The sequence below is a fragment of the Puntigrus tetrazona genome, chromosome 5 (assembly GCF_018831695.1).
Source record: "Puntigrus tetrazona isolate hp1 chromosome 5, ASM1883169v1, whole genome shotgun sequence".
Lineage (NCBI taxonomy): Eukaryota > Metazoa > Chordata > Actinopteri > Cypriniformes > Cyprinidae > Puntigrus > Puntigrus tetrazona.
The window spans coordinates 13,588,557-13,604,354 of record NC_056703.1 but is presented as its reverse complement, the minus strand read 5'-3'; the positions used below and the strand labels follow the sequence as shown (position 1 = coordinate 13,604,354).

General features: G+C 39.0%; 1 protein-coding gene across 1 annotated transcript; it reads right to left on the bottom strand.

Annotated features, from left to right (window-relative positions):
* Positions 1 to 3,989: 3,989 nt before the first annotated feature.
* Positions 3,990 to 15,173, bottom strand: gjd1a (gap junction protein delta 1a). Its single transcript, XM_043239043.1, has 2 exons — positions 14,223 to 15,173; positions 3,990 to 6,127 (listed from the first exon to the last, which is right to left on the bottom strand). The coding sequence occupies exons 1-2, from the start codon at positions 14,291 to 14,293 to the stop codon at positions 5,299 to 5,301; spliced, it is 900 nt and encodes a 299-aa protein (XP_043094978.1). The 5' UTR covers positions 14,294 to 15,173; the 3' UTR covers positions 3,990 to 5,298.
* Between the last annotated feature and the right edge of the window lie 625 nt (positions 15,174 to 15,798).

Sequence of the window (15,798 nt, the reverse complement as noted above, 5' to 3'; positions counted from 1 at the left end):
GATTACAAGGAGGGTTCTGAGTGCAGAGGTGACCTAATTGAGATGAGTAGCACACCTCTAGTGTTCACTGGTGCATTCTTCAAAAACTCCCCAGTCACATCACTGCTCACAGAACTTTTCGTTAGCAGCTCTCCCCAATGTTACCTTGCAGTGACCTTGGCAATCAATCTCTGATTATGTTGTCACACCTGCCAAAAGGGAACCCTGCTGGCCTGTCCACGTGCAGGTTATTCTGCACCACTGATAAATCAATCTAGCACCAAACAGCTAAGCCACTCTATCCACCTTATTTTTAACTTATAAGAGCAGACTTGGCCGTTTGCAACTTGAACGTACAAAGCTTCCATTGTCAGCCACTTCCAGTTATTTTAGCTCTACAAAAACCTATACCATAACAAATAGCCTTTGTAATGAAAAATACACTAGGTAGGCCACTGTCTCACATTTGTAGCAATAGACTTTGAATAATATATTCTGGCTTTAAGTATCAGTGAGAATAGGTAGAATTTAGGGGGATTTTATGGATTAAACAAAAACAAGTGAATCACCGTACTGAATTAAATCACAACACACACACAAAATGCTAATAATGCAGCTTTCTAAAGTTTGGGTGGGCCTCATTTTTAATAGCAGTTAGGTTCATGGTACACATACTCAAACTTTTAGATGGTATATATCATTTAATTTCATGGGAGTTTTATACATGTGGTCGTTTGTGTGTGTGTGTGTGTGTGTGTGTGTGTTGATGGGTGTATGTGGTAGTCTTCGCCTCAAGATCTTTTTCTGAATGTCAGAACATCTTTACTGTCTCTATCCATCATCTCTCTCTAACTTGATCTCTCTCCGCTCTCTCTTTATCATTCACATGAGTCATGTAAGGACCGTAATGTCTGGCTCTGCTGCTCAAGTACAGCTGGGATGAGACTGTAACTTTCCCACTCCTGGTAAATATTTGATGTTGTTTGCTGTTATATGCCTGTCTGAACACACTTTCATCACACTGTGGTTCTTGTTCCAGAGAATAAATCTTTCTGGTGTTTGCATTCTGAGAAAAACACAGTTTTGCGGAAAAGGCATCGCGTAATGCCCTGGCAGTGACAGGCAACTCATGAGAGGTCTAGAATACTTAAAGCACTGAACATGTGAAGCTGAAGTGACAGTGTGTTAAGCGCTCATCTGTGTATGCATGACTGTGCGGTTTTGTCTGGGAGTTGGAGCGCAGCAGATTAGCTGTGAGCACTTAGGTCTGCTTTCCTCCTCTGATGTGATTCTTTCTGATTCCCTTTTCTTCTTTTTTCTTCCTTCATCTCTCTCTCTCTCTCTCTCTCCCTCTCTCTATGTGGTGAATCTCCTTTCCTTAGATCACTTAGAAAGAAATTCTTTTTGATCTTTAACATTTGTTCTTTCAAAGCCATTTTGTATCTAAATGTGAAAAAGACAACATTGCGTGCGTGTGTATGTGTTTGTGAATTCCTCTGTGCAAGTACAAATATACAGACTGATTCATTTTACTGTGGTTTTCATTACATTGATCGATTCAATAATTGATTTTCGGGTCAGTTCCATTACAGTTAAAACTGAACTTAATCATTTTGATTCTATTCACATGCTCTTTCTCAGATTTAACAGTGTTTAGGCATTGTATATCATACATACGAATAAGTGCTGTTGTTGTTATTTAATATTCATTTTTACCCTGTTCATTCCTTGGATGATGTTCGTTAAACAGCAGTCAAAACCAGCAGTGATTATTCTCTCTTTGGTCACATGCATTTATTTGCTGCTCTTCTCCACCAATGGCTAACCAGTGTCATGACTAGTCACAGGTGCCACTGTTTTCCTGTAATTCTGCTCAGTTCATTTCCTCTTTTGTGTTTTAATCCCCTTTAATGCTCTCACCCTCTCTCTCTTTCTGTCTCTCTTTCCTTTGTCCCTTTCTCTGTTCGTCCTCCAAATCCATGAACTGTCTCTCATAATGTCATCCTCACTTAGATGGCGTGATTTGAGGATTAGGATTAGGATTATAATAATATAACAATGAAATATTACAGGGAAAATCGATTTAGAAATATTCCTGCTTTCCCATTGCCCAACACTCTCTTATAATTTATATTATTATTATTATTATTATTATTATTAATATTAATTGTCAGTTTCCACTTTTTAAAAAGTTAATGTCAGAAAACATCAGGAAATAGTAAAGTAAACTAGCATTGATGACCACATCTCAAATGCTCCTTCTGCTTACTGTTGTACTGCTTTGCTGTTACAGACCAAAATAGATTTTGCTTCACTGTCAAAGGTCAGCAAGATCAAAGGTCAGAGAGAGGTTCATGTTATGCTGTGCATCTTTAATTTTCACTTGTTTAGCAGCCAAATATACGCTCTGCTCTACTCTCTATTTCATTTAAAGCAGCACACATTCTGCCATCGCTGTTCTCTTTCACTCTCTCTCTCTCTCAGTAGGAGTTAATTTTTAATGCTGAGTCATTTGTTGTGTACAGGAGGGTGTGATTGCAGTATCACTGTTTTAGTGTAAATAATAGATGTTTCTGGTATTATTGAAACTCTAAGTGTTCCTCAGCACAACTTGGTGCTCACAGCAGCATGCATTTCTTAGTAAGGACATGAGTCACCAAAAAAAACAATGTCAGTGTTGACGTAAAGTACATTGCTGGCAGATTTTATACTAAGAAGACCGCTCAAAATGAATTTAAGAACTATTTCTATAAAAGGTTTTCTTGACTGACTACACGCATTGCAGAATTTGCAAGTGTGATCCATTTGGATGTGTTTGACAGCTACAAGCAGCTTTTCGAAAAAGACTTTTGTTAGAATAATTGCGTGTTTGGGTCAGTTTTTGCCTCGATTGTGGAGGCCGAGGGTGGAAAACAGCTCAGTAAACACAATAATGTCTAAATGAAATTAATAAAATGCAAAAAGATTAATGTGAGGGTTAGATTTACGGGGTTTGGAAAGAAAAGTCAAGTTTTGTTTTCAAGTCAATGGTAACTATATTTTATATTGTCTATTTTATATTGTCTATAAAAGCTATAATTGTCTTTCAAACTTGTCTTTATTATTAGAATTTTGATAATGGATTGCAATCATCTACAAGTAAAAACTAAATTAGTAATATATGTTAATATGATAAAAGACCTATTTCAAGACCTATGCAAAATCATTTGTATTCTATATGAAGAGCGATGCCAGCAGCACAGACAATAGGAGCTATACTTAGCTTGTGTAAGAGCTCTGACTCATTCCACATTAGTTAGCAACAATTACACTGTCTTACCTACACTCATTACCTACACTCATTTTCATTTCATTTCTAATGTCTTAATTTAGCAGCTTCTCTTTACTGTTAATGTTTTAGGCAAGGTCATGGAATTAATTCGGCTATTCATGGCTCACACACAAGGTTTCTACAATTTTTATGGAAATCCTAAATGTAAAAGCTTGATATGTTCATAAAGTCCCAAATTGCAGTTCTATAACGAGGTTGGTTTTCACATGTTAAAAATCACATCAAATTAATGGAAACGTTTTTACAAAAATGACGCCATTTGCTATATTTAAGAATGTGTTTCTGCTTCTGCTCACAACAAAGACGACTAAAAGAAGCTTCTTCAAATAATGTGCATAGTTGATATTTGATAATGTTGCACATTCCATTTGTGAAACATTAGAAATGGAAACTCAGGTAGTCTCAACCTGTTTAGTGAGTGAAGGCTTTTCCAACTGGGTCACTGTAAAACACACACACACACACATGCACACACATGCTCATGCACACACACTTTTTGTCATTCAGAGAACATCTAAGCAGGTGATCCAGTGCTGTGTATTGGTTTGTGATTTATGCTTTCACTGCCGTCATCTCTGCAATGATTGCATACTGGACAAAAACCTCCAGCACAGCATGCCCACTTAGATGGAAATACACGTTTGTGCACAAGCATGCACAGAATCCAGTGACAAAGAAATTGTTATGCCATTATATTTCATTTATTTCTTTAATAGTTTATTCATTTATTTTTATGACATATATTTATTTATAATTTACGTATATCTTTATATATTATTGCTGCATTGGAGCCTTACTCAGTATAGACTCTCTCTGCCATTCCCATAGAGCTATAGATCTCCTCCCGCATGCTTCAGAATACACCTCAAAAACATTGGGTGCAAAAAAGAAACTGTCTGTTTCTATACACAGCTCGTAACACTATCTAGCCATTCTAATGATGCATTGTAACATGCCTTTGTCTGGAAATGCCCATAGTATAAAATCGCTATTTTTCCTGTCCATTACAGAACAAATGCAGATAAACAACACAATTTAGTTTTTTTTTTTTTTCTTTCTTTCATTTTTGTTTTTGGCAATCAATGTGTAATTCTTTTAAATAATGGCAAAAGCTACACTTCAATGTGTGAAATACATGGATGCTGCAATATTGATATTCTGAAATATGTACAGTACTGAATGGGGGGGGGGTTGGTGAAACAGAGGAATCTTGGGATTTGGACTGGGGACTGTAGTGTGTCAATGTTGATTTTTGCATGAGTATGGAATCTCTTATGGCCCTCCAGCAAACGTGGGGGTGGCTTATCAGTAGATAAATGTTCGTTTTCTCTTCTTGCCTTGTATACTTAATAGCTATATCTATAAAACTATGCAGAAAGAGACAGAAAATGAAAGAAAGCAAGTGGGGGAGAGGCGTAGAGGAGTCTGTGCTGAGGTACGGTTTTATTCTCTTTTGTTTGTCCTCCTTTTTTCTCTTTCCGGTTGTTCAAAACGTGAGGGATGTCTCAGCATTGACCCTGGAGAACATTTTTTCATACTTTACAATGCTTCTGAGTCACATGCTGAGCTGCCCTCTAGCTTCATCCCTCCATCTTTCTATCTCTGTTGACATCAAGCAACTTGAATCAGTTTTGTTTCTTAAATTTCTCTTTTTCTGTTGGAAGACTTTTGTTGTTAAGCAGGGCTCAGGGATATCAGTATGTGTGTGAGTGTGTGTGGTGTAAATGTGTTTGTAGTATGAGTCCCGCTCTGTTCCTCAGCGCTCATCATTAAAGTTCCGAAAAAGCGTTTTTATTCTCCATAAAGTTTAGAATGCCGAATCTGATTTGCTCCAGTCCTCCCTCATCCTTTTTTTGTTTTCACCCTACCCCTCTCTCACCCTGTCCAACCTATGCATAAAATTTGCAATGTCAAGTCTGCAGCACAGGGTGTGGCCGTCGCCTCGTCAGCCACTCCCAACCTCGTCTAAGCCCCTCCCCGATTCGCTGTCAGACATAGGCCGATTCGCTAGATTGGGTGCGGCCCAGGTTGGGCACAGAGGACAGGTGGGACACATCCTTTTTCCGGATCTCACAAATGGACTTCCTGCGGGCCTGTACGCCACGGATGGCCGTCTTAATCTTCCGCCAGCCCAGATGGTTGAGCTCAGCCAAATTTAGCACCACGCAGATCCCGCTAACTGCGAACATGAACACCAGGAAAACTGTCTTCTCCGTGGGACGTGACACGTAGCATTCAACCTCCTTCACGCAAGGGTAGCGGTCGCACTCAAACATGGCGGGAACGTTGAATCCGTACAGGAAGTACTGGCCGGCGAGAAAGCCGATTTCCAGAACGTTCCGGAACACCACTTGTATGACATAGAAACGGGAGATGCCCTCTTGCTGACGGATCTTGGCACTTTTGGAATATGTGACCCCTTGCGGAATGTTGGGAATGTCTTTCAAATCCAGACAGTCGCGGTCGTCTTTGCTTTCTGGGTGCACCAGGATACCGTTGATGTTGCGGAGCTTGCGGTTCGCCCCGTGTCCGTGGTCGATGTACGGGCCGTGCAGGAGGGTGTAACTGCGATCTTTGTGCTTGGCAGACTGGTGCACTGAGTAAGTGATGAAACAGAGGCTTGGCGTACACACCAAGATGATCTGGAAAACCCAGTAACGGATATGGGAGATGGGGAAGGCTTTATCGTAGCAGGCCTGGTTGCAACCCGGTTGCAGTGTGTTACAGATAAACATAATCTGTTCGTCCTCATACACCTTCTCTCCCACTATACCCACGATCAGGATCCGGAATATCACCACCACTGTCAGCAGGATCCTTTGGGGGAGAGAAAAGAAGAGACAGAAAGAAGCAGAGGAAAGCAGTGGTAGAGACGGGATTGAAGAGGGGAAGGAAGAAAAAGCGAGAAGAAAAAAGGATTAGTTCGAGTTCATTTTTTCTTTCAACAGCACAGCGCTAAACTGCTTTTCCAACTCCCTCTGTCTCACAAGTGCAGACACGTGCACAAAACACACGACAAAATAGTGAGTGATTACTGTAAGAAGAAGAGGTAATTCAGGCATTTAGCACTAGTCATTTTATGCTTGTAATTTGTAAGTTAAAAAAATGTTTCTATTTCAGCTTGATATTAAAAGTAAGCCATTCCTATTTCCCCTACATTCCATATTTTTACACTCTTTTGAACACCTTAGTACAAAAGCAACATATTTAATTGCATTAATTTCAAAACTTTATATCGGTACTCAATTGAATTAATTTTTTTGGTTTAGTCAAATCACGGACATGTTGTACTACTCTGCTTCTTTGTTTCTTTGTCGCAAAAAAAGCAAGCAACTGAATTCATACACCATGGGAATTAATTAAGACAATGTGGCCATAATTGAACTAAAACGAAGGTTGGAAAATTCCTAATCATTATTGATTTTATTTTTTCTGCAAGTGATGCACAGGACAGAGTGGCACAGAAATTACACACTTTATTGATGTGCTGAAATATTGAAAATATCTGTTTAAGCCATTCAAGGAAACTGCAACATTCATTCACGTGTATGCAGGCATATGTTCCCTGCTGATGATAACTAGGGCATACTGCATCAAGGCCACAGAGTTTGTATTGGGAAGGCTGTCCCCATCTCGTCTCTCTTATCAGCTCTTTGCAAGCTTAAATTGGAGCTCAGTGAAAAAGTGAATGAAGAAACACATACACACACACACACACAGAAATCAACATTCAAGCACAGACTCAGACACGTCTGATCATAGTGACCAAGGAGATATAGTGACATAGGAGATATGTGATCTCACGGTCATGCATGCGGCATACTAATGTGACACACAACACACGATGTGAGTGTCCTGAGGAGAAGTATAGCACCTTGAAGCTTTATGCATGGGACTCACGTGAGTGTGCCATTTAGAGCGAAACATCTCCACCCTACAGCCTCACACACACTGTTTTTCTCAACAGATGCAGCCTGAGCACACAAATCTTCCTCAGTCTGTCTAGCTCTTTTCCTCACACACACCTACACACACAGATCCACACACACCCTTGCGCTGAGACCGTCCTTCACTCACAATAACCTTGCTCTAGTACCGGCCATGACGTTATTTCATTGCAGGCTGGTCTTGATGCATGAGCACATACATTTTCTCTCTCTCTCTCTCTCACACACACACACACATAGTGTGAGCTACAAAATACATATACATTATTCTGCATTTAGCATTTAGCGATCATAAAGTATTTCATTTAGGTCCTGTCAGCCGTGTTAAACTACTAACTCCGCAACAATGGCATTTTCTGTTCATCCTTAAAGAATGATTCATATAGCCCTCAGTCCAAGTCCCTCAGCTTATTTTTAGCACATTGGGTGGTGTAGCTTAGTAGCTGAAGATCTGGGTTGGTAACAAAAAGGTTGCACGGGGTGATGCTTGAAAAATAACTAGTATGTGCCCTTGAGCACAGCAGTTGACCCCAGCTTTCTCTTCAGAGACTGCCCTTGTAACTGAACATAGTGCCATTCTACAGTAAACTTGCAAAAATTTGTAAAGACATTGAGCACCAGCCCTGGCTATGAAGCAATGAAAAATAAAATAGTTGTTATTTTTTATATATTTTGTATTGCTGTAATTCAATTAACATATTAAAACGTTTTTAAAACATTAAAAATATTGTGAAATAATACTGCAAATGAAAAATAAAATTTATTTGTGCATTCATATATTTTAAATGTAATAATTTATGTGAAGCAAAGTTAAAATTTTCAACAGTTGTTACATTTGTGCTGCTTTATATTTTTGTTGAAAATGCAATAGTGTTGTTCAGGATTCGTTTTTCAGAATGATTCGAAGTAAAAGAACAGAATTTATTTGAAATACAAATGTTTTGTTCAAAATAAATATCTTCATTACCCCTCTGATCATTTTAAAAAACTGATTTCAAAAGATCCCCAAATGTTTGAACAGTTGAATTTTGTATATTTACTGGATAGAGAGTAATGAAGACAAGCTGGTTTTGCTTTCTCTTAATGCATTAAGTATTAAGTGAAATTTCCTCCTTCTAGACTTAATTAAGCGTAGAGAATGAAAGTGAATAAGTTTAAGTGGCGAAGACATTACTGCTTCATTTTCAGAAATTAATTTTCAGAATGACAGCTGTTTATACAATATTAGGGCAGTTATGGGCAGTAAATGCAGCAAAGAAAAATCATATTTTTAAATATTTGTATACTCCGAAAGTTAATTTAGAGTATTTTTTTCTCTTGTTTCTTTGTCTTCAAATCGAGATTCAAAATGTTGTGAATGTGATTAACTCCAGAGCTGACCGATTAAGTTCATGGCATGGAATTCTTCATTAGAAAGAGTATTTTGAAACTGTTACAGAGAAAATGAATGTGGAAAGAATGGTGGGAAATAATTTGTGCTCTGAATCAGACAGACTAATGTTAGCTCAGTGCTGTCTAAGACGGTTAGCACTGGTTTTAATGGACATATGGTGAACATTTGCGCTGCGCTAAGTAGGACAGTTATGACTCTTGATCAAACTCAACAGCACTTTACTGTAATATAACAGCAAGTGATGTTTCTCCGTCGAAACAGCAGACGGTGTAGCCTTTATGTAACACTTAATAATAATTACAGTAGGATACGAAAAAACTAACGTTAGCGCTCCGGCGTTGTATCAATGACCAAAGGCCCTGGTGGGTCTTTAAATTAGCAGCACATCCCCCACTCCCTGCTGCCGTTACTATAGCAACCACATAGTGAACCACTCAGCACTCTGCACTCTACCAGAGAGAGAGAGAGAGATAAGGATGGAGGGAGGGAGGGAGGGAGAGAGAGAGAGAGGAATGATTGATGGAATATTGGGAAAAAGAGGAAAGAGTAGAGGCTGAAATGAGAGAGAACGAGAGCAAGTAGGCGTACCAAGGGCACAGGAAGGAATAAACCTACATACTAAAAGTGTGGAAATGGGAGATGATGAAAAACACATAGGAAATGAGAAAGAGAGACATTTCAAGGTGAACTCAAAAGAGAGAGAAGAAAGAGCTTGAATATGACGAGAAAAGGAAGGAGGCAAGAGGAGACAGACAGATGGGCAGAGGCAGACTGGAGGAGCAATGAGACAAATAGAGACAGATACAGAGAGACAGATGGAGAGAGACGACTGGGACCAAGTACAGAGAAACAGCATATTCAGGAAATAAAACATACTGAAGGACTCCTTCTAAAGCACCTGGTGTGTGTGCACTAACACGCACGCACATATTGTGTATAGTGTGTCAGTTTTCGGCAGTGTAATTTACAGTGAATGGAGCATGTGTGATGGTGGAGCTTTGTGTGTGTGTGTGTGTGTGTGTGTGAGCAAGCAGCTGGAAATGTGTACGGTACGTTGACTCTCTGCATGTTTAGACGTAAGACTATCAAGTTTTCTGTGCTTTTGTTGTTTCTAAAGTCACACAGACCTTTAAACAAATTATTTCTTTATGCAATGTGTGTGAATTCCTTCCACCTTACAAAAAAACGTATTTCTTTTCTTATGTCTTTCTTTTTTTTCAGTACAAATATTTAGATTTTCTTAACTTAAGAAAAATAATTCCAAACAATGTATAAAAAGTGAGGTTTAGAAGAAGAAAAAATATTCAAATATCCAAGAATTTTTTTCCCCCTAAAATAAATGTTTCTTGATTTAAAAATGTTTGGATATTTATCCTGGAAAACAAGACAAAAATAGTTTTGTTTAGTTTTTTTGAGTACATGCAAACACACAAGACGACACAAACCGCACATTTGCACATATGCACATATGAATAATTAAGTATCTTATTTCCCAAGTATACTTACACACCCACAAACCAACAGCACACACATTTTATTTGGGTGAAATAACTCTCCAAAAGTTTTGTATTTATTTTTGCATACCAGAAAGAACAAGGAAAGTTTACTAGAACTAACAGCATCTTCTCGCAAGCTATCAATTATTCATGAACTTTGAGAGCTTTTCTGAGATTTTTAGCTCACTTTCTCTGTGTCTCTCTCCATCTTCTCTCTGTCTCCACATCAAAACACTCGTTCTTCAAATAAACAATGTCCTTGGTAAGAAAGCATCTCCTAGCCATGTATTTATAGCTGACCATCTCATCTGATTTTATACAGCTGACCTGACCTGTGTCATGTGTCCCGGTGCCTCTCTGCCTCTCCACGGAAGCACCTAATGTGAAGAACCTGTTTTTTCTCATTCATGCTTGGAAGTGTACAGTGCTATCAAAATGAGGGTATCACAGATGTTGTTTTTATAAAAGCTAATTGTAATGTCTTTAACCCTTTTACCTGTGTTTTTTTGTTTTGGTTTGTTTTTTTTTATTGCATTTTTAGGATTAAAAAAATATTAATTGGTTCTCCAAATGAGGGTGTCCTCAGATGTCCTCAACGGGAAGTTTTATCATATTTAAATAACTGCTGTAGACACACTTGTCTCCAAAGGATAGCTAAATAAACCACAACACACACACACACACACACACATTTATTCAAACATGGAAAATGAGGACACCGGGACAGATATGTGTTTGCAAATGACTATGACTCTAGAGATTTACCTCACATGCTCTCTATTTCTTCCACTAACTCACTCGCTCTCTTTCCCCTTCTTGGTGTCTCCTCTGTGTCAATAAAGACTTCCTACTTCAAACAAGACACAACCAGCAATGCCCTACATCCTAAATGAAAAAAATGAAAGAAGACAAGTGGAGAAAAAACTAAATTCCGGAGAGACCAAACCAACTAAGTAGATGAAAGCATGAGACAATTAGATGTAATGTTAGTTGTATTCGTGCACCATGACTTCAGAAAAAACAGTTTGTACACACAGACTTTATCAAAGCATGCTGAGCTACATACTCACAACGTCTGTGTGTGTGTACGTGTTTCAAACGATGAAAGTGAGTCAATTAGAGTACTTGTAGTTCTGTCAGTACAGCATGGTGCTCTATACTTTTTTAGGTTCCCCCTTAATACTGCATTTCTAAAGTTAAAATTTATGCTTACAAAGGCTGCATGTATTTGATCAGTAAAGAATATTATATGTAATTTTTATATTTAAATTTCCTACTGTAAATATATCAAATTTTTGCTATTTTTATTAGCAATATGCATTGCTAAGTACTTCAACTGGACAATTTTAAAGGCGTTTTTTACATAGTTCTTTTTTATATAGTTCTGTCCTAAAACTATCATACATCAATGGAAAGCTTATTTATCCAGCTATCAGGGAACACATTTCACAAAATTGACCCTTAAAACTGACTGCTTTTGTGAATCACAATTCATTGGAAACGGAATTTTCTTCAACGTCTTTAATGTTCATCGATCACTTTCATCAATGTGACTTTCATTAATTTAATGTATCCATGTTGAATGAAATAAATAAACAGTCAATGTATAAATATAGTTTTTTAGGAATAAGAGTGATAAATTGCTAAGTAATTAGTGTAGTCATTAATAATTAAGGTTGGAGACTTTTTAATTATAACATTGAAACAAGAATTTTCTATAAATCTGCTTTGAAATAATACCTTTTAGAAAATGTGCAATACGGCTACTTGCGTTGAATTTAATATGTGGCTTGTTTATTTCACTCTCCCTCTCTAGTGCTGCAATAAAGATTGAGTGATATATGAGCACATTACTCTCTGTGCTTCCATCTCACAGGTGCCGCTTAATCATCTGCGTTTGCACAGGAAGTGTGTGCATGTGTGGCAAGAGATTATGAAAGACAGAAAAAGAGTGATTCTTTCTATATTTAATCTGCGTAAGAATGTTAGTAAATGTTAATGCTGCAAAACATAGGGACGGCATAGTACAGAAATATGTGTGTGTGTGTGTGTGTGTGTGTGTGTGTGTGTGTGTGTGTGTGTGTCTGCTGACCCATATGTTGTCCAGACCAAACAGTAAACGGAGAACGGTATAGATTACATTGTTGTGACCACTCAAAACAATGGCGGAAAGAAAATATTGACTGGTTGAACCTACGGCAGATCAGCTTCCAACTGCAAGTGTGCACATACAAGGGTTTGCGTGTGCTTTTGTTAGGAACAATTTGGTAAAGAAAAATCAAACTGTTCTGAACCATTTAGACTCTCTTCCAGCGAGAGAAAGAACAGTGAGCGTGAGTGTGTGTGACTGAGCTTGGGACTGAAAGTGGCTGAGCTGCAGTGTGTGTTTGTCTCTATGTGTGTTCTGAGGGAGGGAGGGATTGCAGCAGCTGATGAATGATAGTAGAGGCTTTATTCATCTGTTCATTCATTTATTCATTCTGTCGCTACGATTCCGGCCTCAAGTGCTTGATCAGACCTCAAAGGAACAGAGAGAAGAATACTCTGATTACCTCACACATTCACACATACATTAGTAGACAAGTGTTTTCAGCAACACAACACTGCCATGCAAATTCCAAAACAGCTCCACCTCTTTGCATCAATTTATCTATGTGTTTGGGTCTGGTTTTATCCACATGGTATGCATCAAATGTCCTTACATGTATAGTACTGTAATGTATTTATGGAGATTTTTAAGGTGTCCATAAGGGTTAGGTTTACGTTTAGAGGAAAGAAAATATCTTATCAAGTCTGATCAAGTCAATAGAAAGTTCCAATCATAATAGAATAACAAATGTGTGTGTGCATTTCCTTCATATATAGTGTTACATAATGTATGAAACTGTTGGCTAACCTCATTAAGGATTCATTAAACGATGGCAAGTCTGCTTTCCATTTAGTGTCAGATGTTTTGTGATCGATTGATGTTAAGTGATTGACTGCTTGTTTAAGCAGTGCTGGACTGATGGACGTTTATTACATCACCTAAGGTGAAATCGGTATTCCTTTACATGCTGAAGATTCATTAAATGAAAAAAAAAACACTTAAAGCCATCTCTTGAAAGGCATTTTTGACAAAATGCTAAATAAGAAAACAATGTAGTTTTTTAAACCCCCCTACAATAAAAAAAAGGTGAAAGACATTGACTGATGCCTGATGAATTATCAAGATTGCCTAGATAAAATGAAAATCTTTTATCTTTTATCTATTTCTAACCATCAGTTAGAATAAAATTTTCAGTATGTGTGCGTAGAAGCAAAATACGTAAACATAATAGTCCTGCATGCACTCACTTACATGCCCTGTGTGCCATAACCCACACAACCTCTAACAGACAGGAGAAGGACGTGCCCTTGATGTGGGGCTACCTGAAGTTAAGGTTAATGAGCACGGCAGAGAGTAGTGCTTACTCAAGTCTGACACACACACAAACACACACACATACACAAATGTGCACACTTTTTAAGCTCCCAATCTCAACATGCCTTCATGACACACATGGTCAGCTTGGGTGGGTGCGTGTAGTAATGGAACTATAATATTCTTTCCTGATTCGTCAATATGCTTTATATCATCTGGTCATTTTTAGCAGCCATCTCTGCATTAATAGTAAATCTCTGGGTCTGAGTCTTTAAAGCTCATCATGCAGCCTACTGATTACAATTTATTTTGCGTTAAAGAGGAAAACTGGGAGGAATGTATATAGAGAAAATATTTGTTTTTATTGCTGTGATTTTTAAATATTTAACAAGAAAGAAGTCTCTTATGCTCGCCAAGGATGGATGATTGATCAAAAATACAGTAAAACAGTAGTATTGTGAAATATTATTAATTCAAAATAGCTGTTTTATATTTTAAATGTAGATAGATAGATCTATTTTCCATGTATTAAATTGGTTAATTTATACAGTGTGTTTACAAACGTAGAAATTAAAATTCACCTAATGCATCAAATTGAACCTTTACATATAAAGTTTTATCAGCGTACAGTCCTTTTGTGAGCTGTGTGTGTGTGTTGCACTACAGCTCTTACCTGCCGATCATAGTAGAGTGCTGCTGCACCGCAGCCTCCAGCAATCTCTCCAGTATAGTCCACTCGCCCATGATGCCGCGCTTATGGCTCTCACTCCTCCTCTGACCTTCAGCCTCAGCTGTCACGACCTTTGCCCTCGGCAACTCTTCCAGTGTCCCCCTTTTGACCTTTGATGGGATTCTTGGGGCTCCTCTTGAAGCCGCAGCTGTGTGAGTCTGAGCGTGCGTGTGTGTCAGGGTAGCGCTCTAGTGCGGAGATGAGCTAGTGTAGCATCTGCAGCAGAAAATCTGATGATGCTGAGGCTGAGAGACTTCAACCATACTGCATCTCTCAGTCTCTCACACACGCGCGCACACACCGGCCACCTTCACTGTGATATCTGTCTCTCAGGGTGTAGAACGCTCTACCTGTTCTGGCATCGTACCCTGTGCTACAAATACACACTCTCTACACCTATCTGACCTTTTCTACCCTTTTCTCCACATGCACACTCAACTCAAGCTCACACACACACACTCACTCACTTGACGGTCACTGCAGGCTTTCTTTTGCCATTAATTGAGCCGAACGCTAAAGGAGCACACATGCAAGAGCACACGGATGATGAAGCGGGTCTCTGAATCTCATAGCAATGTCTGAGCGCACCCTCGCACACACACACACAGACACATACACACACTATCGGCTCTGATCCAGTGTGTGGCAGCAGCAGCAGCGGCAGCAGCAGACGAGGATCGTCAAGGTTACGTCCGGTTGACTGATGAGCCCGTGGTCATGTCTGCGGCAAAGGGCTCAGTCTTCTTCAAACCTCATCCTCTCTTCTCTCTCTCCTGCTCTCTCTCTCTCTCTCTCTCCACACCTTCCCCGTTCTTTTAGTCTTTGTGCTGCACTGCTGTTGCTGCTGATGATACCTTTCCCTCCGCTCCTCCTCCTCTTCTCTCTCTCTTTCCCTCTGTCACATGCGGTAAGCATGCCACACTCCCTCCCCCTCCCCCTCCCCTCCATCCTAGACCTGCTCTCCCCTCCCCTATTCTTTCTCTCGTTCTCCTCTGCTGACTGTTCTGAATATGCATGCTGCAGGAGCGAAACAGGTTCTAACCTTGTGCACTTATCCCTCTGTCCCTCACCACACACACATTAACAATGACACATCCTCACTTTCATATTTTTCTTTTTACTGTAGAGTCAATAGTGTTCTTGGGGAAGGGTAATTCTGTACTGCCTAAACCATTTCTTGCTTCCTCTCACTTTAGTAATTTTGCTATCACACCTATTCTCTCCTGTTCTGCATCCTTTTTCTCCCCATCATCTCTATTAAATTCTAAGTATGCGCTCAGTGTGTGGATATATACGCTAGAAAATGTGTTTTAATGTACAGCCATTACTGCAGAAAAGGTTTGAGTTAAAAATATTTTAGAATCTTTACCTGTTATGTCATCTTAAAGTAATGTACATGGCAATATGTACATGGAAATGGTGTTTCGTCTTGCCGGAAGAGATCTGCTACGCTGTTGTTGCGGCAGAGGAAGTACAGGTTTGCTGCTTTGAGCACATAAGAAATATTACTGCTGCACAT